At 38.8% G+C, this 22,974-nt stretch overlaps 2 protein-coding genes across 10 annotated transcripts in view; one reads left to right on the top strand and one right to left on the bottom strand.

Moving 5' to 3' along the window:
• The window catches only part of LOC143902901 (uncharacterized), a 230,816-nt gene that overhangs the window by 51,845 nt on the left and 155,997 nt on the right, over positions 1–22,974 (top strand). The gene's annotated exons all lie outside the window — the stretch shown is intronic.
• Ten-a (Teneurin-a transmembrane protein) overlaps positions 1–22,974 on the bottom strand; it is a 450,404-nt gene that overhangs the window by 271,455 nt on the left and 155,975 nt on the right. For all 9 annotated transcript variants that reach the window (XM_077416125.1, XM_077416128.1, XM_077416124.1 and 6 more), the window contains 2 exons: positions 3,963–4,166; positions 3,195–3,362 (listed from right to left, as the gene is read on the bottom strand). In XM_077416125.1, the coding sequence (XP_077272251.1) occupies positions 3,195–3,362; positions 3,963–4,166 (372 nt within the window). The remainder of the gene's footprint in view (positions 1–3,194; positions 3,363–3,962; positions 4,167–22,974) is intronic.

The following is a 22,974-nucleotide window of genomic DNA, read 5'->3' as shown; positions in this document are numbered from 1 at the left end:
AGACACATTCGTATAACTTCCCGAATGATCATCGTCACAAAAAGTACTCGATTGTAGTCAGAAGTGACGAATCAAGTGTTCTTGATTAAACACTACGGTCAAAAAGCAAAAATTCGCGCGAGTTATTTACCCGAACGTGCTTACCCGACCGTATTATCGTTTTATTAAAAATATCGGCGTATTTTTGTTCCGTAGCACAGTTGTTTTTAAAGTTTTTACTGTATACATAAGTCAATTGATTCCGTGTGCCATGCATTTATTTCGTTCGTGCAACATATGCCGCGAAACCTACATCAATCGAATGAATTGATAACATCAAGCTTGCTGGTGCGCATGATTTGTTCCATGACATTAAATGCAACAGCCCGCATCAGAGCTCGTCAAAAATTACCGACCATCGCTGAACGATTGCGAAAACCCGCGGAAAATTTATTTTTCACCGACGGTGATTTGCTTCTGCACATTTACATTGTGCACAATTATTAGTTTTCACAAAAATTGTGCATTTCTCCTAATTGATCTATACCTATATAAAATGTACGTAAAATACATATACATTTCACGAATTTAAAGGTTGTTAGAAAATTCTATGGACTAACAAAAATTTATAACAAATGGGTATTATATTGCAAGAACTTACTGTACATATCGATAGAATTGTATTTTATTTTCAAACATTTATTTATTTATTCATAGTTTTTTGTTTACGCGGAGGTAACGCTTACACCGCACAGTCACATGTACCACATGTTAATTCTTCATTTTACGATGACGAGTACGCTCATTTAGCGTGTACATTTCATAGCTTTGTAGTAGCAAATTACCGTAACGTTATCGGATTTCGCGCGTTTGCCAATTCAATAACGTGCTCCTCGACTGGGTCACATTAGACTACGGCGGTCTAATGTAATATCAATCGTCTTTCTGGCGATGCGCCGCACACGGGGTTAACGCGGGTAAGCCTTGACCGTTGGGAACCATTTGCTAATAGATGCCGCGACATGCCTCCATTAGACCGCAGGGACATTCTGGCAAGCAATATCCCATCGCAGATTCAGACTCAAATTACTGCTTACGAGATCCTGGTAATTATACGCGGTATCTTGCAGCATCTTATATAATGCTCGTCGTCACTATCGGCACTCTCGTAAAGCCGTGCGTTAAAAAATTATTGCCGGAAAATCTAATCGACAATTAATGCTTCGTTAAAACAATTTTCTAATGACATATAAAAAGCGTAATACAAATAATTTAGAGTAACATAAGTTCCTAAACATATCAAATTAAAAGAGACGAGAAAATGGAAAATTTCATATTATCTCTCTCTCTCAGGGTTACTCAATTTTTTTATATAATATAATATACACCCGCGCTCACGATATACCATGAACGCGTGTTCATACACGTCATATAAAATGTCCATGAGTGAGCGTCACGAGCTTAATTCGCGCCGCTAATTTTCACGAAACCTACGCTACGCGGCTACGCGTAATGTGATCGCACTCGAGTGGGCAGGAGCAATGCGGCCTTCGAAATTCCGGAGGTAACCGTCCACGAAGATGTGGTGGAGCTCTCGCTCCTTACCGCACGCGCGCTCGCCAGCTTTCCACCCGGGCTATCCTTCGCCCTTTCATCCATGCTCTCGGCGCTGTCTCGCGATATCGGTAGACTAATTGGCAGCCAGCATCCCTCGAACCCGACGTGACCGCCGCCGCATCGACGTCGCGTCGACACGAAATGAGATCCGACGAAATTTTGTTTAAAACTTAGCCGACGAGCGGCTTACGCTCGTCGACCGCGGCCGCCGGTTCAAAGCCGCAAAGCTACTTTCTCTTATCTCCCCGGTGGTTGCGCCTGCTCGAAGCTGCGTTATACAGTGAGATAGTGCGTGTGCCAAGATAGCGCGCGGCCCAGCAACGACGGGAGATCTAAATACTGTTGACGTTTTGAAACAATATATAGTCGGCAGGGTCACGCTAACTTTGACGGTGGTCTATGCTCTAACTAGCTGAGCCCAGGCGCCAACTGCTAACTCCGTTAGCCCCGAGCTCGATTCTCTTTCTCTTTCCCTCTCGCACTTGTATTGTGCTATTGCCGCTGCCGTTGCAGCTACCGACACTGTTAGTGTTGCCGCTGGTACATTACTGCATCAGACAACAATGAACCTAACTGCCAAAATAGAAGGTCCCTTGGTTATTTAATGAACCAGCGTATAATGTAGTTTGTCGATTACGGCATTGTTCGCTAGACGCGCGATAATGCATGGCTCGGAAACGTTTGCCTTTGCCAAGATCTTTCGCCTTTGGGCCGTTTCGTGAAGCTTCGCACACGTGCATCGATGGGAACGTGAGACGAGGGATGCTAATTATGATGAGGACATATAGTATAGTCAAATGTATAGTTAAAATCATAGCTATATATATATATATATATATATATATATATATATATATATGTACATCTTTAGGACAAAATTAACAAAAAAGATGTGTTTTCTTACGCCGCCGAAGTTATTACTGAAGTAATGTTTAATGAGTACTCGTTAATAACGATGTCTTATGTGAGGTTCATGAGAAATCGAGGTTGAAAGTACTCTGCTTGTAACCTTCTTTTTCTCAATTAATAATTTCGAATAATTGATAACGTACACACATACACAACGCATGAAAGTTTTAGAAGATACAAGAATATGTTCATAGGATCTATATAGATGCGATTTCCTTTTCCGAGTTTTATATGCGATTCTCTTTTTCCGTTCGCGTTTCTGGGTGACTATTAATATTAAGCTTTTAACGAGGAACACGTTTACGAGAAACCCGATTTAACTCCGGCCAGGGGCTCGATACCAGCCGGTAACTCGGTTAGTCCGGTAATCGCATTTGAGGCATGGATCGTTAACTTATCGCACCGCGGCAAATTTTACGTCGTGATTTAAAGGGACGACCCGCTCAGGGCGATCGACGAGGATTTATCCCGATCCGTCGCGTTGAATGAGTTTCTTTGTTCAAGTCTTTGATAATAGAAATAGTTTTTAGCTTAATACACGCTCGTTGCGATTCAATAATTACATCAATAATTGTCTCAAGCGATGGTATGCGACGGCATGCGATGTGATGCGATGATCATGCGTGCTGAAATAATAATCGCGCGATGACATATGCGTGAAAAAGAAACTCCAGTATATTCTTCCTCACCATTGGTGAGATGCATACGAGTGTGTTCATCGGGGAAGACGGTTTCGGAACGATCGCTCGCGGTGGAGCTACTGCTCAAGGCGCTTGCGTGACCTCGGCGTGTTCTTCGACCTAAGGTACCGCCGCCGGAAGTCGTCTTTTTTGTGGACGCCGCGTAAACGGTCTCACCTGCAATAAAGAAAATACGAATATTTTTAAATAGTGAGAAATTTTTTTTCTTTGGAAAGTTTCGCTAACGAATAAAAATCATACCGCTTAATTCAATCTTCCATTAGCACGTGGACAAAGAAAATATATACTCGAATCCTTTAATCCTTTCGAAATTACTTTTAAAGAAGCGAAATTATTAGGATTAAATAACACCTTTTTGCGTAGACTAATTTTTAACTTACAGTTAATAATTTTTATACGGCCCAGCAATTATTTTAATTTTAATGACACGGTATTTGGACGTAAAACATATCTACAACTTTTAGTAACTGGAGGTGTAGAGTATTCCAAATGGATTGAAGTGCGAAATGTTATATTAGAAAGGGTTGAAACCGAAGTCGATGCTGCCATGCGTAATATCACATTGCTTATCACTTTAAATCGCTCATCTATCAGGATTTATCTTGCGTCCATCTATCGGAATAAGCTCTTCTTGCACGTGTCACGGTTGTACAACGCAGTATAAAATTGCGTTTCATGAGATTCATCTTGCGGCGAGCCCGTAAGTATCATCTTGCGTGCAAACCAACCCGTTTGCGGTTCTAATTAACTCCCTACCATTGCCGTTGCGAGATCTCTCGGAAGATATGCTGCCGTTATAATGATGCCGGCGAGAGTTTGTGCTTTCGAGGGGAAACGGAGAAGCTTGCCGATGATTCGGTGTCAAGGTTGGGGGCGGCGTAGGAAACGGCGTTGTAGGGTTGTCCGTAGTTGCTGCGCCTTCCGTGTCGGATCCCGTACGGTACGATCTGTCTCCTGCATCTACACAAATTAATCACACGTTAATGGCATTCATTTTTATCAGCTGAGCATCTCCTCTCTCTCTCTCTCTCTCTCTCTCTCTCTCTCTCTCTCTTTTTCTCTCCCTCAACAAGACATATATGTTCTCCTAAATTAATTTAAAAAAAGATAAGGAGAGGAGCGAGAAAAACGGAGAGATTATTCGTTAACGCTGATGCAAAACTTGGCTCCAAGTTCACGATAAATTACAATTTTATCGTGTTTACGAGTTCTTTGTTCGTATAGGTATATACCCATGTTATCTGCGGTCTTGCCGCTTGCGGACAACCGCAGATGCATCACAGCGTACATGATCCCACATATAAACGTATATTACGTCTTCGCCTATCTCGAAGTGGGGCTTGGGGCTTTTTGTGATGTAACCATCATTCCGTTTTAGAGATCTTCCCCTGATGTTACCAACTATCTTGCTTTGCCTCTATCGTCAGTCAACATTTCCGCCAGCTCTCTGTCAGTTCCGAGCACTTCGTCGCGCGTCGTTGCTCTGATCTGCATTTGCTTAAGTTGACGCATGTCTAAACTCTTAAAGGCGCTTGTCACTAAAGCAGTGCCGTTCCGAGGGAGGCTTGCATTCGGCGTGCGATAGTGGAACATAAGGAGCATGGGCTAGAGGGAACTTTCTGCCGTAAGAAATGTCGGTATGTCGGTGTGCGGTGTGCCTTCGCGCGCGATGTGCGACCGCGTGCGTATATAGGTACGTCTGTATTTTTAACCACGTTGACACGTACAAGGTGTACCGGGAGTTATTTCTTTGACGGAGGGATATACTCGCGGATGTGCTGAGGTGACGCTGAAAGGATAAAGTGGGGCGACATAGTTAGCTGGGGAAGGAATTTTTCTGTGACATTTCCGCGCGTGGGAATTGAAGAGGTTGTGATTTTTAGTCAATCTTTCGTCAGTGATAAAATGTTATCGTGGAATTACTTTCAATTTAAATACAGAAACTATCTCCAATGTTTTTCTCATTGTAGCATAAAATTTCTTGTATATATGTTTTTCTTTTTACTAAAAATATGACTCGGCGATATCGCGTTCGGCTTATTAATTGGCACATAATTGCCGGTTGCAGGAACGCACGTTGTAATTCACTATTATAAACTTTGTTTCGCTATGGCGGACAAAGGGGCAAAACCATAGTGAGAAAAGGTTGGGATGGGAGATTGGTACGGGAGAGAGGGGACGAAATCGAATCTTGTCGGTAATTAATGAGGAAAGTTTTACAAATAGCCGAAGGCATAGTCACTAAACGCCTTAGCGAGCTCGTGAATCCCATCCACAAGCAGGATATCTTTACACAAAAGTAAGTTTTTAATTGATAATTATCCTTTTTCATGCGAAAGTAAAGGCTAGACGATTGCTAACTATTTTACAATACGTTTATACCGATTTTTTGATTAGGACGGGAAAAGAATTCGTCGATAGTTTTGTGAAATAAAAGATTACGAGATTGCGTACGATATTGATTAATATGTGACAGCTTGTCAACTGATATAACGTAAAAATAATTCAGATTGTATAATAAATATACAATCGTGATATTTAGCGATTTGTAGATTGAGTGCAAAAGGAAGTCGAATATATAATTGACAATATCGTAGGCTTCTTTGGGTGTGTGTGTGTTCTATCATTTCTCGCGCGTTGAAAATAACCGATATTCGAGTCTAGAGGAGAGCCAACGAGGTGCTAATTACGTTCTCGCGCTGCGCGTTGTGTTCTAAACGTTGTTTGCATCGAAATGGACGCCCTTGTCGAAAGCGACGCGCGGCTGCGGATTGACAAATTAGTTTTTCAAATCGGTTAGGAATTTACGCGCGAGCGTGGAACAAGCTCGAGGCGATCTGCGGGTTACCTCGGGACATCAAAGATTCGAAGTGCTCTTCGCCGTCTCTGCCTCTTTCCCGCTCGAAGCCGCCGCCGCCGCCGCCGGTGTGAGCGCACTCGCGATATAAAGAGAGATACAGCCAAGATGGGCATCCTGATACGCGAGACGTCTGAGAGTGAGTAGCCGAGGGCCGGGGCAGTGGCGCTGATATTGCTCGCATTAAACTTTCATATTCAATCTTGCCACCCAACGTTGGGGCACCCCTCCGCGTGGTTCCCGACCCTCATCCCGCCGCTATGCCGTACGGAGAGCGAGCTCGGCATCAACCCCACATGTAATTGTGTTATGCCCTCTTCACCCTCCCACCCTCTCTCTCCCCCATCCTCGCCTCCTCACTCTTCACTAACCCCACGTCTCTTCCTCCTCCGACCTTTCCTCTTCTCTTCTACCCATTTCCCTTCGGCGCGACCTCGGTCACCCTCCCGCTCGTGCGCGGTTCCGCTACGCCCTCGTGGCGCTCCTCCTACCTATATTGGATTTTCTAATCCGTATGGATTCGAAAACGTCGCCGTGACGTTTAAGAGGATAGAATTAAGGTTTCGTTTCTTTATCGGTCGGTTGCTATGTCGCTTTTGGACCAGCGCGACAAATGTCTGTGATTACGAGACGCTATTTTGTTTTATTTCTCGTTCGTTATGTCGAGATACTGACAAGTATTGAAACAATATCGCGTGTTTATTACAAAAGTAAGTTTATTACAAAAACCGATATCCTGTTCGTTTTGCTTTATTTAAAATCGACAAATACGATCCAAGCTGCTAAAACATAAATATATGATCTGCAATCTTTATATACTTATACAATTTATATACGCGATCTAAATAGAATTACAGGGTTGCAGTTTTCACGAAACTAATAATTGTTATATAGTTTGCATGCAATAATATGAGCTAGTAATTATGATTACATCGGCGTTACGTTTAAGCAGAAATTCGATGTTTAAAATTCATCGATAAACTCGCGCAACAATGTACGCATCGACCGTATATCGATCGCGAAAGCGTTAACCACGTAACAACATCTCGCCGGCATGTCGACGTAGCAAAACGAACAGTCGGCGCTTATCTTTAATCGACCGTTAATCATCGGCGCCGATCGCGTGCTCACCGGTGTCCCCCTTTCGACACTCCCGGCAGTCGTGCGAGTGCACGAGCTAGCCGGACGATTTATCTCGCAAAGCACACGGGGCCGCCGCGCGTCGCGCGCCGTCCCCTCCGACACTTGCCACGCTCGGAATTTACAGTCGTGTCTCGTCCTGTCCGGTGGCATTTCTTCACCCCGGCAACGGTTCCTTCCGTGGCAACTAAACGCACGGCGGGTGGGCACCCGGCCGGCCCCGGCGCGACAAGGAGAACCGTGGCATGTCGTGTGCACACGATGCATTTTGTTTGTAGGGGATTGTTGCCATGGCAGCGAACTGCGAACATCGAATGCACTTCGTCCTGGCACGACGCGGCGCGGAGCGGTAGCACCGACACGGCTCGTAGACTCGAGCGAGCTTGCGGAAGAGTTAGCCCCCGGCTGCTTTCGCAAGCTCCGCGCAACGGCCCGTGTACACCTGGACACGGTAGACGACGCAACTTCGGGGCGGAGCGCGTTAATTTTCTTCAAAATTTTGCTTGTGAACGACGCTGCGTTGCGGCCCGTAGTTAATACGCGCTTTTCCAAAGCGTTCCTCTCTAATAATTTTGCATTGCGTTAAAATACGAGTACGGGATATCCGTGAGATACTGCATTTCACGGAAACTCTTTATTGCTAGAATATATGCGAGATCGAAATCGGGGGAGAAAAAATTCCTCATACAAAAAAATTTAATAATTATTTATTAACATATTTTATTTTCGTGGCCAATTTTAGTCATCACGAAACTGCATGGTTCGAATATGGAAACGGTAGTTGCAATATGCAGTCTTTGCAAGAATGCAACAGATGTTTGTGACAACTGCAAATAACGTTGACACAAATATTGAAGATCATTTCCATTTGCAACAGCATTGCAATTTTGCTTTTGTGTTTTGAATTCGATTATTCCCCGATGACGAATGAATATTAGAGTTGAACGTGGAATTTCTTCTCGACTCGATTATAATTTAGGCTCCTTTTACCGAACTTTTTAAACGCGCATGAAACGTGCAGTACTGTTGCGAAAGGTGTACACGTGTCAAAGAAGGAAAGAAAAAAACACAATAAGGAGATGCGAGATGCATTTTCGAGCAGCTGTCGCACGCACAAGGAACAATGGGATACCTACGTCGCGGCTCATATCGAAAACCAATTTCCGAGATGTCAACGAAGCGAAATCGGGCGCTAGGAGGGAATTCGCCAGCGTTTTTCTAGTAACTGCCAGAGGTTGGAGTCACTTTGAGTGGGAGGGTTCGGCAAGATCGAGGAGTGGTTGTACCTTCAACAGGTGCAAAGTGTCTCCGTTGAAAGGGCCACTCTCCGACTGCTTCCATGCCTTCCATCGCCTCTTTCTTCCGCTTCTTAAACTGCAAGCTCTTTGATAGAAAGCCTAAAGCGCCCGCGTACCTTTCGGGAGAGGAAGGGAGTAGAGACGAGACGAGACGCTGTACATACAATTACGACGACTCATAATAAGCCGATGCTCCGTTTGAGAAAATAACGATGCCTGCTAATGAGACATACACGCTGTGCTTTGCATTCCGCCTACGACAGCGTGTCCCTTTCGCGGAATATTTCGACCTTTCGTTAATGCGAATAACAATTTTCCGTTACAACAACAGCGCGATGTATAAGGTATATACTAATGATGAAATACAATGTGGTATAGAAGTTATCGTATAATGATATTACTTGTCTCGCGTGCATTCGACATCGTGCGTACGTTTCGCATCGATCGTGGTGTTATGCGACGTTATTATGTGTTTGGGATGTTTGGGATTTAAGGAATATTTACTATCTTATAGAGATAGTTGGAGCGTATGTTATATATTTAAGAATAGAAAGTATTATATTAAAAGAAGTTATACTGTGAAATATCTGAACACTTGTATCCGTATAGATAAATAACATTTAAAATATTTTAAAAAATGTTTAAACATTTGAAATATTTAAAATAGTTTTGTAAGTTTCTATGGAATTTTAATAACATCTATCGATCGTAAAATGTATTTCTTTTTTTCTTATAAAATCATAATTTTAAATACGTCCAACGAAGCTACAGCAATAAAGATTATATTCTCTGCTTGTAAAATCGAAATTTAGTGTCTCACATAATCACATTTATATGTCAGAATAATAGTTTTAAAAAAGGTATTAAATATTACAGACATATAAGAAATTTAAAAAAAAATTTTTAATTTTTTAGTTACAATTAATACAAGTAATAAATATACTTTTGCAAATACTTGACATTTTTACCGCGTTAGAAATATTTTCAATATGACGGTTGTTAAACGACCGTTAAAACTTCCATTGTCGTACAACGCATGATAACAGAGTTAACGCAATGATATTTCATAAAAAGGCACGTTTTATCGTAATAGCAATTTCGACTGACGCTTACAGTGTAAAATGATACGCACAATGTTAACACATAAAATTTAATACGTCATTTTGGGTTCACGTAGTCTAAAAAAATTAAACATTCGGTCAAATACAACCGCTGTCACTGGCGACATTGCCAGTATAATGGAAAAAGAGACAGAGAAATGGACATGTGGAATGTCGGAAAAACGATTGCAATCACTGAAAATTCTCAAATATAAAATTCTTGGTATGCAAATTCTAAATTGGACTATGACAAATGATTGAAATTTATCAAAACGTGAATTGTCTAAGGTATTTGTTATCTGTATAGTACTTTATACTAAAATTTGTATGATTTTATAAAATACAAAAAATATAGAAAGAGAAAAGGTATAAATTATGACAAAAATAGTGTATAATACAATTTTCATATGGAACAATGTTATTTCATTCAGACGAAGAAAAATAAAGGTAGTAGTCGATTCTGTCTGCACATTATCAAAGAAAGGTCTATGTTACGAACGTTAGTAAAGAAGAAACTCAGTGTATTTGTCTGAAAGCTTGCGTGGGGCGATCGAGAAGTGTATGCAATTTTTTGAATCTTCGGCAAAAAGATACGATTATGTAAATACATTTGGTATCTGCGGTTGAAATTTTATTTTTCATGTGTTACACGCATTTCCATTCTATTGATGACCATTTTATAGAATACTTATTAGGTAATTTTGTCGATTTTCTTTTCTAATTAGTATTAGCACCAAGCGTATAAATTATGTAATAATTGAATACATTCAGTAATTAATTATACGCGAAAAAAAACGACAGAAATTACATTCTAGTTAGAGATTCGAAATTAAACTCTGAGTTCTCATTAATTTATTAAATTAGTGAATGTAAATTATATTTTAATTAGACCAAATTGGATTAAGATAATATTCATAATAGTTGGATTGTTCGACGATTGTGTCTGTCAATAACAAATGTATATTATAGCTACGAAACTTTTCTCTCAATCGCTTGTAAAAGAATGCCGAAGTTTAATATCGCCCGCTTCGTTTCTCACATTGCTTATAAAAAAACAGAATTGTAGTCGACGACGAAGGGTTCGAAGGGTTCGAAGTTCAACGTTCGCTACAGTATTCCCATCCATTTAATGTTTTGTTTTTCTCGTGCTATTATACTACCGGCTACTACCGTTGAGTCCCCCTTCAACAGTAATGAATAGTACATCCGTTATATATTTTATGAACGGCACGAGAACTTTTCTCATCATCCTTGAAACTAGGAATTACATATCGATATCTTCCGTTATTGACGACGTTGGCGCGGAATAGCATACCATCGATAGAAGATCCCCTAGCTTCAAACTTTCCATCAGTTTCCCTCTACGCGCTCCTTCCTCATTTCTTCTTTTTCTACCGGTATTTCATAGAAAACAAAATAGTCCGCTTTAACGTAAACAAGGATTATAATGAACACAAGAAAACGACTGTAATGATCCAATAATAACAAATATGTATTTTTTTATATTACAGAAGTTACATAAACAAATGTTTGTTGAGGTATTGTCGACAATGTGCAATGTTAGCAATATAATGAATTAAGCATGTCTCTCAAGATATTACACAAACACATTAACACACGTAATATTTTTGTTAAAATTGCAATTAATTAATTATAAATTAGTTATATATGTATAATTGTGAATCGGTATAACATAGCGAAATCAACATCGAGATTAAAGAGGCAAAACCGCGATAGTAATATTGTAATTGCCATGAGTACAACGTTAAATTATTGATTCGAGCAAATATATTTTCCACGGAAAATAAATGCACACTATTCATGATGCTTTTATATATAAATTCATTCAATATTTATTTATAATATCCGATATTATCATGCATGAAAATATATTTCTTTCTGCGATTCTCTTAAATCTACTTTCAAAATTGATTGTTCGATTTGCCCGATTGGTTGGTTGATCGATTACTACGCAGTAGCTAATGTTAAAAGTTATACATTAAAAGTTATACACTTAAGTATGATAATTTTTAGCGTCAAATAGAGAGTATAGAGTATAGAGAGTATAGAGAGAATAAGTTTCTAATTTTAAAAAAAATTAATGAATATTAAAAAAATGATTTAAAAAATGGTAAGAATTTGCATTTTACACTCATTTATGTATGCATTAAATGCGTACGTTATATTGCTTCATTTTCATATAATCTCAAGTTCTCTAATAGCAAGTAATGTGTCAAATAGATTAGAAAATCTAAGCCTCGAGCACTACGCTGCGGAAGCGCTGAGCCCAGAACGTATTTTACCAGGTTATCGTTAGCGGCGAAACAGCAGCGCGATAGTGAGATGCGCATTGTTAAAGAGCGACCGCGGTAAATTCATTACGACCCCAACTACTTGCGGTCTACCGCTTTTTGCTACAAAGTCTAGCTTAATGTTCTGCTTTGACATTTCGTTATGTAAAATTTCCTAAAATTTTCTAGAGACGTTGCACGAGGTGTTTATTACGCCACCGTAATAATAGAGAGTTATTTTAATATCTTGAAGCCACAGGACTACTCCCCCCCTGGCTTCAAGATATTAAATATGTTATTCCGCAGATGAAAGAATGAAAAGGAAATATTGAAACGTGTATGAAAAATATGAGACATTTATTTTTTATTTCCACAGAATGACATAAGCTAGTCTTGTTCTAAGATATTGATTTTTATTTTAGCTGTACGTTATGTACTTTTGATATGATATATTAATACTGACTTAACTCATTTTAAAGTTGGCCAATATTTTACGCATATGTTAAATGTCACACATATTAAAAGTCTTGCATTTAATTAGGATACATTTGAATACTTATTCTAACGGAAAATTTAACGTCAATCTTCAGTATTTTTAGTCTAAATGGGATTTTTTATTGACCGGATTTTAAGTGACATCGTTAGCTAGTAAGAACCACTTCGAGCAAGTAAAATTAGATCTCAAAACTTTGAGATTTAAATACATTAAATCTCGAAATTTGATTAAAATCCTCTTTCGTCTAAATCTAAATATATAATAAAATCTCTGATAAGTACGTGAGAGAGAAGTGACATATTAATGGAAATTTCGACAAAAAGCAGATATACCTATACATATGAGGTGGTCTGAATCGAATATATATTAGTTTAAAGTATCTAATAATTTTATGAGCGACATGAGAGCACGTCTCACCGTGTGAATCCGATATGTACATTCTATAAATCTATACTAATCTCAAGAACTCCCATTGCATTGCGCACACGTTTTCCTTATGTCAGGTAGATAAAGTAAGTATATAGCGGAGCTCCTTTTTAGAGGCATTAGTAATAGCCGTCGACATCTTGGTTATCTCCACGCGAGACGTTAAAACCTTACGCCCGAAATTATGATCCACGAAGCGTGAATAATTCCGTCTGGCCACCATTCATTCCGCGGTCGGTGTAAATTATTGCAAGGAGCGCATTAATTTCCTTTGCGAATAATTAACAACGCACCGGACAACGAAACCTTCGCGCACCTCCTACGCTTTTGCAATGGTCAGTCCTTCCGTCGGTACCCTCATACTCCGGACATCCCCCCCGCCCTTAGACTGCTCCTCCCCGCCGTCCTCCCTCGCCTCAACCTCTTGGTCGACAACTGAAATATTAATCATGACTTACACATGGTGTTCCGGGACTAGGGGCATTCTCCATCTGCATTATTAAGTGACCCCGCGCGCACGAGTTACGCTAGGTAGGCTCAGCCCTTATTCCGCAAAACGAATATGGATGTGCGGTTCGCGTTGTTATTATTCCAATGTGAAGGTCGGTTGCAGTATACAATATTTTGTCGATGCTCACCGAGCAGATCGTGTATAATCGTTGCTTTCCTTCGCGAACAAACATTCTGTTGTAATATGAGATGCACAAGCATAGCTTACAGGTAACACTTGAATGAAATTAATTTACATGCACTCGTACGGAGTAAAATCGGTGCTTAAATGATACGAAAGTTATAGTATAGATTTAAAAAAAGTCGTAAAGGATATTAATTGTATTTGTACTAATACATAAAAATCTGACATTTATCTAATATAATATGTTATTAGCTTTCAATCTTTATATAATTTATGAATTAAATCTTAATTAAACCATATTTCTCGGTTTCTTTATGAATGTACAAATAGATTCAAAACGAAAGTAATAAATAGCGACGTTCCAACTCGATCCTGCCGTCTCTTTTACGTGAAAATAAAATTGTTATTCTTGTATTCCCCAAGGTTCGCGCGGAAAAATGAAAGTTCATTAAAACCAGCATGGTTTATCGGCTTTTCGCTCGGATTTCTCGGGCCTCTGGAGTGTTCTCGTTTCTAGGAAGCGATTTATATCTCTTTTTCTTTTTTCCCAGCGCAACGATACCAACGAGATAGTAGCGCAGACATACTCGAGTATTTCGATATCACATAACGTTTGCTCGATACTCGCGAGTTACACTCCGCTCCGAATCCATTTGAATGGCGGTAATGCACGTTAAACGTCGTAAAATTATCTCGATATAATTGTTCGCCTTAAATAACGACAGTTGCGCCGGTAGTTGAGCGCCCCGACGCAATGCGTTTCCTTTCAGGAATTAATTCAGTATTTCGAAGGACTGCTCCGACATCAAAGCGAGCAATAATAGGAGTGCTGCTTCTGGTGAGGTATGCGACGGCAGAAGTGGGCACGGTGGCTATAAGTGACAAACCGACTCGCGAATAATAGGGGACGACAATGCGGCAGACGATATCGGTAGATTTGCATCTGGAAACAATTTGCCCGCACGTAGAACGCGTATCGTTATAATTGAATATCTTGATTAATGCGTAGCAACGGTCTAGATAATTCTCACGTTGATATCGATTCACTACTCCAACAATTATATATTCGTGTTGTGTGTATAATATATTGATATTGAAAGTATAATATTAAATTTAAAGTAGATTATATGATATATTAGCGAACGTTCTCAAGAGAGAAAAATATTTCTCTCTCTCTCTCTCTCTCTCTCTCTCTCTCTCTCTCTCTTTCTCTCTTTCTCTCTCTCTCTTTCTCTCTCTCTCTCTCACTGTGATTTGATGTAAAGTGACAGTTAGGAAAAGTAAAGTTTATGTCATTAACGTCATTAGTGTAATTGTCATACGAAGATATTACAAAATCACAAGTACACCACTATGAACGATCCACAACAGCTTTCCTAGCATTAAATCCCACCACGCGACACAATTAAGTTACACCTGCGCGCGTCACTTTTTCTCTCTCTCTCTCTCTCTCTCTCTCTCTCTCTTTCTCTCTTTCTCTCTCTCTCTTTCTTTCGTCCACCGCTGTCTTCCACGGATTCGATCCAGACGACAGAGGATGGCAAACTGCTAATAGGAGGGGAGTTTTAAATGCGCGTAACGTAATAACGCGTGCATTAGGCGACTACTATGGCGTCGGTGGCGTCTGCGGCGGCGACAACGATAGTAGACCCATTCTCCGTAAGGGGTAGTTTGCCTGACAACTCGATTATACGATACTGCAGGGCTGAGTGGCAAGTGGTGATATATGGTACGCATATATATACGCTGGGCTTGCCTCTGAAGTCACTTAAAATAATGAGAAACCCAGTATCGGGTATACCACGCTTGTTTCCCACCCTTTTTTTCTTTTTCTTTTCTTCATCGGCGACATTTATCCGCTAGTATCGGGTAAGTGCGACAGAGTGGCGAACTGGTCTGCTCTGCGAAACTTTGAAACCCGCAGTCTTCACGCGCACGTCGTTCACGCGTAATCGACGATCGTTTAGTTTAGATAATCAACCGAAAAGCTTTAGGACATACAGCCGATGTTCGATTTGCGCTTAATGACACTATTGGTCGGACAGTTACGGAATATACAATTTTACATTTGCGAGGCATATAAGCAATTTTAGATATTGAATGGTCATATTGCATTTCTCGCTCTGCAGCTTTGCGAACGCACATGGTATCGTTCGATTTTTGGATAGACATCCAGATATTTGCATTGAGTCCCGAAACGTAATAACGCGTTTCATTAAATCACATATATAGATCGTTAGCCATTATTAATCGCTTGCAGCGCTGTTTGACACTCGATCTCAGTTTCTCTTGTAATCAAATACGCGATACTGTTAGATATTCATTATTGTACTATCATACTGTGTCAGTAACTAAATTATTAGTTACTTTAGCAACCGTTCTGTAAATGTTAAATCTCGTATGCAGCAAATGCAATATCGAGAATATAATTATCTTCTCAGAAAGTATACCGTTTTCCTTTCTAATTGTTATTGCATCAGAAAAGTACGATCGGGCAATTATATACACGCAACAGCAATTTACAACGATCGATAAAAACAATAATTTGCAAAAAAAAATCGATAACTCCAAATGTGTACATAGCACACATATGCGCGTATATCGCGATTCTATCGCATCTGAATAAAAAGCTTGATTACGCAGTAATTAATAAGCACCAGGAAACATCATTTTCAGTAGATCAAGGGGCATGATTCTCTCGTTAAGATAACTTTACTTCCGGCATGTTTATTTTGCCGATGAGAAGTCGCATCTAACGTAAAACGAGAGTGATATTTACGGCAGGGTCGCCCGTCGGTACGTAATCCTGAAACGAGCTCTATGATCAAGCGTTGCAGCATAGGAGGAAAAGGAGTTGGTAAGAGGAGATACGTGTCCAGTTCGTAATTTATGTGTAGTTAGTAATTTGGCTGTAACGTCAACAGCAATGGTAATGACCAAACGTTGTAACGTTACTATCATTACTGGGATTATATTTTACATAGTTATAATTTTATATACCGGATAATATTCACACAATTTTAATATTTCAAGACTAACGTGCGTTACTATGGATATTTGATGATTTATTGAGAAATGAACATTTCTAAAAAAATAACAATGATTCATATAGCACCCCTTTATCATTCATTAATATGATTATGAGAATATTAAAAGTTTTCCATTTCTTTATTGAATGCATGCTAGTATGGCTAAACGTTGACTTGCGCTACTTCGTCTTCCGTTACAGGTATTTAGTCTTAATGGTGGTGGTGGATCGATAAGTGACATTAGTATTACTAAATATTGATGCTGGGCAAATATTTTAAATAGACGTTGTTTTTGCGCGAATAATCGGGTATTAGCGCGTTATGAGTTACCGCACAAAATTACCTTTTTTAAAAAAAGGTAAAAAAAGGCGCCAAGTACACGTATAGTAGTGTATATGTTGTTACCTAAAAAAAAAAGAAAGTGGTAGTATTATACCTCAAAAAAACCTAAGTAACAAGTGGTAGATCTTTATATCTCGAAAAATCTCGAAAAAATCTAAGCAGTAGTATCTTTATTTCCGAAAAATTATAACCCAAGTGATACACGTCACAAAATTATGTTACCTTATCAAAAAGAAGAGTCGCGTTTCAAGTGATCTATTACAATTACAAAAAAGAAATGATATCTCTTTAAGTTAGAGCGCCAATTACAGAGAGAACATGTATATTGCCTCAAAAAATAATTGTTGCACTACATTGAAAAATCTTTACATTGTGTCAATTAGAAAAGAATGTATAATAACAATTTTATAAGATTAAAAAATTTTATTTAAATTTAACAAGGGAATACAAGATATTTAAATACAAAGTTATTTACATGTGTATTTTTTAATGGCCACAAAGAATTACAGAAGTAACAGTACAAAATAAAAATATTTTATTAAAATACATAAATTTTTCTTGTAAAAAAACTTGGCGCTGCTAGACCTCGAAATTTTAAATAAATAAAAACAACAATAAATAAAAATAATTCAGAGAAGAATACAATGGGAGTAATATTAAATGATTATCAGCGTGGATGTGGGAGTGAGTGATATGGATGTGCGTGACTACGCGGACGGCGGATAATGCGGCTTATAATTAAGTATAGAATAAGTTTATTTATTTATTTAAAATTTCGAGGTCTAGCAGCGCCAAGTTTTTTTACAAGAAAAATTTATGTATTTTAATAAAATATTTTTATTTTGTACTGTTACTTCTGTAATTCTTTGTGGCCATTAAAAAATACACATGTAAATAACTTTGTATTTAAATATCTTGTATTCCCTTGTTAAATTTAAATAAAATTTTTTAATCTTATAAAATTGTTATTATACATTCTTTTCTAATTGACACAATGTAAAGATTTTTCAATGTAGTGCAACAATTATTTTTTGAGGCAATATACATGTTCTCTCTGTAATTGGCGCTCTAACTTAAAGAGATATCATTTCTTTTTGTAATTGTAATAGATCACTTGAAACGCGACTCTTCTTTTTGATAAGGTAACATAATTTTGTGACGTGTATCACTTGGGTTATAATTTTTCGGAAATAAAGATACTACTGCTTAGATTTTTTCGAGATTTTTCGAGATATAAAGATCTACCACTTGTTACTTAGGTTTTTTTGAGGTATAATACTACCACTTTCTTTTTTTTTTTAGGTAACAACATATACACTACTATACGTGTACTTGGCGCCTTTTTTTACCTTTTTTTAAAAAAGGTAATTTTGTGCGGATATCACGCCTTTTTGTAGTATATTACGCATTGTATAAACAGTATGTACAGGATAAAGCTATTTGGAGGTATAATACTACCACTTTGTTTTTCTCGAGGTAACAACATAACAGGGTAACAACATAATACATATACACTATTATGCGTGTACTTGGCGCTCATTTTACCTTTTTTTTAAAAAGGTAATTTTGTACGGATATCACGCCTTTTTGTAGTGTTACGCAACTTAATCTTATAAACAATATATCTTATAATTTCATAAACCGTATATAATACAAGGTATGAAGCTAAAAGTGTTACGGACTATTATTTCTAAAGAAAACAACAATTTAATATTTTGCTCAGTTTTTTAAAAATAATAATCTGTAACCCTTTTAGTTGTACACCTTGTATATATTTTTCAATTTCAACATAAAACATAATCGCAATAAAGCATGATTAATGTTAATAAGTCGTTAACTGTAAAATTCTTTATTTATTTTTATTTGCGTGTCTTACTGAATGTTGTTCGCAACTGTATATGTACCGATATCTTCAGGTATCGATATTTTTGATAATTATTTTTACGTCAGACATAATTTTAATTCATCCAATTTTTATTATGTCTAAACATAATTTTTGTCCAATTTTTATTATGTCTAGACATAATTTTAATTCAGCGATTTTTATTATGTCATGACATAATTTTAATTCTGCCGCTAGGGAAATTTTAAGTCGATTTTTATGAATCAAGCTTGAATTCAATGTTTAGGTGTCCCAGGTTGCCGATGACGAGGTCCACATAGCGCGCTCTATAGTTTTCGGTGTTCAGGTGTATTAATACCTTGAATTTGATGGCCACGTGTTCCAAGTTGCCGATGACGAGGTCCACATAGTGCGCTTCGTAGTTTTCGGTGTCTACATGTATTAATACCTCGAATTCGATATCTACGTGTCCTACATTGGGTGCGTTCAGCCGATACTTTGCTAGCCTAGCAATCGTGAGCAGTCGCTCGTTTTCGCTCGTTTCCTCTTTTTTGACTTACTGGATTAAAAAAAGAAGAAACGAGCAAAAACGAGCAACTGCTCACAATTGCTAGGCTAGCGGAGTATCGGCTGAACGCACCCATTCAGATTTAAAGTTATTAATACACCTAGACACCAAAAATTATGAAGCGCATTATGTGGACCTCGTTATCAGCAACCTGGGACACCTAGACATCAATTTCAAGGTATTAATACACGTAGACACCGAAAACTACGGAGCGCAATATGTGGACCTTGTCATCGGCAACCTGGGACACCTAAACATTGAATTCAACATATTATTACACCTGGACACCGAAAACTACGAAGCGCACTATGTGGACCTCGTCATCGGCAACCTGGGACACGTAGACATCAAATTCAACGTACGATTACACCTGGACACCGGAAACTATGAAGCGCACTATCTGGATCCCGTCATCGGCAACCTGGGATACGTGGACATCGAATTCAAAATATTAATACACGTAGACACCGAAAACTACGGAGCGCATTATCTGGATCCCGTCATCGGCAACCTGGGACTCGTGGACATCAAATTCAAGATATTAATACACGTAGACACCAAAAACTACGGAGCGCACTATGTAGACCTCGTCATCGGCAACCTGGGACACGTAGACATCGAATTCAACGTACAATTACACCTGGACACCGAAATCTATGAAGCGCATTATCTGGATCCCGTCATCGGCAACCTGAGACACGTGGACATCGAATTCAAGATATTAATACACGTAGACACCAAAAACTACGGAGCGCACTGTGTGGACCTCGTCATCGGCAACCTGGGACACCTAGACATCGCATTCAACGTACGATTACACCTGGACACCAAAAACTATGAAGCGCATTATCTGGATCCCGTCATCGGCAACCTGGGACACGTGGACATCGAATTCAAGATATTAATACACGTAGACACCAAAAACTACGGAGCGCACTATGTGGACCTCGTCATCGGCAACCTGGGACACGTAGACATCGCATTCAACATATTATTACACCTGGACACCGAAAACTACGAAGCGCACTGTGTGGACCTCGTCATCGGCAACCTGGGACACCTAGACATCGAATTCAACGTACGATTACACCTGGACACCGAAAACTATGAAGCGCATTATCTGGATCCCGTTATCGGCAACCTGGGACACGTGGACATCGAATTCAAGATATTAATACACGTAGACACCAAAAACTACGGAGCGCACTATGTGGACCTCGTCATCGGCAACCTGGGACACGTAGACATCGAATTCAACGTATTATTACACCTGGACACCGAAAACTATAAAGCGCACTATCTGGACCTTGTCATCGGCAACCTGGGATACATAGACATCAAATTCAAGCTTGATTCATAAGAATCGACTTAAAAATTCCCTAGCGGCACTTTCTGCCAAGCATAGAGAACCTACTTTTCCGTTGACTCAATATTTATTATATATACCTAATTTTTACTTAAATAGAAATCTTCCTCCTGACCGATAAGTTTATCGACCTAATTTTGAAATACGCGCGCGATATCGAAACTGGCGATACCTGCGCCGCCAGCGTCGAAAAAGTGAAAGTGACGTTTCTCTGATAGATCGCGGCGTTAGGAGGAGGAGGAGGAGGAGGAGGAGGAGGAGGAGTATCTTAAAAATAAATTTTCACATTTGGACTTTGCGTCGCAATATCTCCGCTCGTAAGGCACGTAGCGGAATATTATGAGAGAAACCCCCCCCTAATTGGACCCCAAGCTATCGATCAAGCCTACTTAGAACTTGATCCGTTCACACGTTATCGAGATCTCAACATCTCGGGTACTCGCAACCCGTCGCGTCGCGTAAAAGAGTCACGGTCGGTCTCGCTCCGCGTGTACTTGGCGCGAGACACTACCGTGTCTCTTGATAATTATACACACCTAACATGACGGCGGTGTTAAAGACGGGACAACAGGTACCATTATTGCGTGATAGGAGATTAGGAAGTAGGGGAAGGATTTGTACGAAAATTTATTGGTTATGTATACATGTACATATGTACTGGCACAGCGTGCTGGACTATGTTGCGGCGCCGCCTGATATAGGATATAGAGCGAGAACATTCAGTCAAGCACACAAGCCCGTATCCTGGTACTTATGGTCATGTAGGCCTACCTTACATACCTCTTCAATCTTGGTTCTATATTACGCGAATATTACCGAATCCATGGTCACGTCACGTGACGTTAACATTTGGTACACAGTATCAAATTATATATTATATTTACATTGTACGATTATAATTATTGTACATATAGATAAGATTTTATAACATAAAACGATTTTAATATGATTTTAATTATACTGCGATATATACTTAGAAGAATATAATATTAAAAAAAATAAATTACAAGTCTGGTTTAAAAACATAATTTATGTAACAAACAAAGTTTGAAAACTATGTATATTTTAACAACATGCATAATCTTAATAAGCTTAAATTTTGATGCTTAGACACACACAAATAAGCTGAAATTTTATTTGTAAATAAAAATCAAATATATATGTATAAAAGATATCTTTGTAAAAGTATTATATCGATTCCGTTTTCTAGTTTTTTAAATAAATTAAGTAAAGATTTTTAGAATGGTCGAAGATATATAAATCTTAAAAATAAACTTTTGAGTATTAATGATTGCAAACTTACATCAAATATACTTTGCGATGCAAAGTAATTTTGTTAATGCAAATTTACGTTGTCTACAAACGCGTTAGCGACCCTTCTCAACCGTCGGCAGTAGGTTCATCGAGACAAGATTTATTAGAATTTATCAGAATATTCCCGCGCGCGCTACGTTACGCAATTGGTGCGACAGGAATTCGATCCGCTGCATTTTAATGAACCATTTGTCGGCAATAGAGTGATTTAAATGGATTGACTGTCTGTAACGTAATTATTCAAGCGATCGCTCGAAGAGAGCGCCATCCCACCCTCTCGTAATTTGACGTTCAAAACGATTCCCAGACATGTGAATTTCGATCATGCGATCCGACATCTTCGAATTATTCATTCCTCCTGATAGCTACGACGCTCGCTAGTGTGTGAGTTTCTGACGTGATAGAATAAGTGCGGAAACGGTAGACCGTTGCTTTCTTTCTCGACGAAACTTTCGCATTACGTTCTAATGATTGTTGCTTTAACCCATTTTCTGGGCCCACTACGAGAACTCCAGATATCTAATCCCGTACGTTAGTGTCTTAGAGTTTCCAACTCCCACATATATGCCGTTACACTCGAATAAGGATTCCATTATATAATCTTTGTTCACATACCTAAAACTTCTGATAACATTCGAGTAAAGATAGCAACTCGGGGAAAATTAGCAGTACTATCAAATCAATTCCGTTTCAATTTGTTTTTTATTCAAAAAAATATCTGAGAAAATGCTTTCAAAACTTAGATGCTCACAACTTATTAATCTATTTTATCATATAATGTACAAAAATAACATCACTTTTCGTCCGTCGCAACAAACTACGAGTTTTTTTTTCAAGATTTTGTCATCCTTGAACTATATATATATAATGACTTGATTATTTTCAAATTCGAATTCCAAACTAATCCTTCTATCCGATATATCTCGCGTGTACCATACGATTACTTCACTGAAACTTCCATCTGACCATTAAAAATTTATCCATGGCTTAACCTCATCTTCTGAAATCCTTAAGAATACATCGGGTAGCTAAGAGTCCGTGGTATGTAGTAACTTGAAAATGCT

Source organism: Temnothorax americanus, unplaced genomic scaffold (assembly GCF_048541705.1).
Source record: "Temnothorax americanus isolate GAGA-0224 unplaced genomic scaffold, ASM4854170v1 Scaffold41, whole genome shotgun sequence".
In the NCBI taxonomy this organism is placed as follows: domain Eukaryota; kingdom Metazoa; phylum Arthropoda; class Insecta; order Hymenoptera; family Formicidae; genus Temnothorax; species Temnothorax americanus.
The sequence above is the reverse complement of the archived record's forward strand: the minus strand, read 5'-3'. Positions and strand labels throughout refer to the sequence as shown.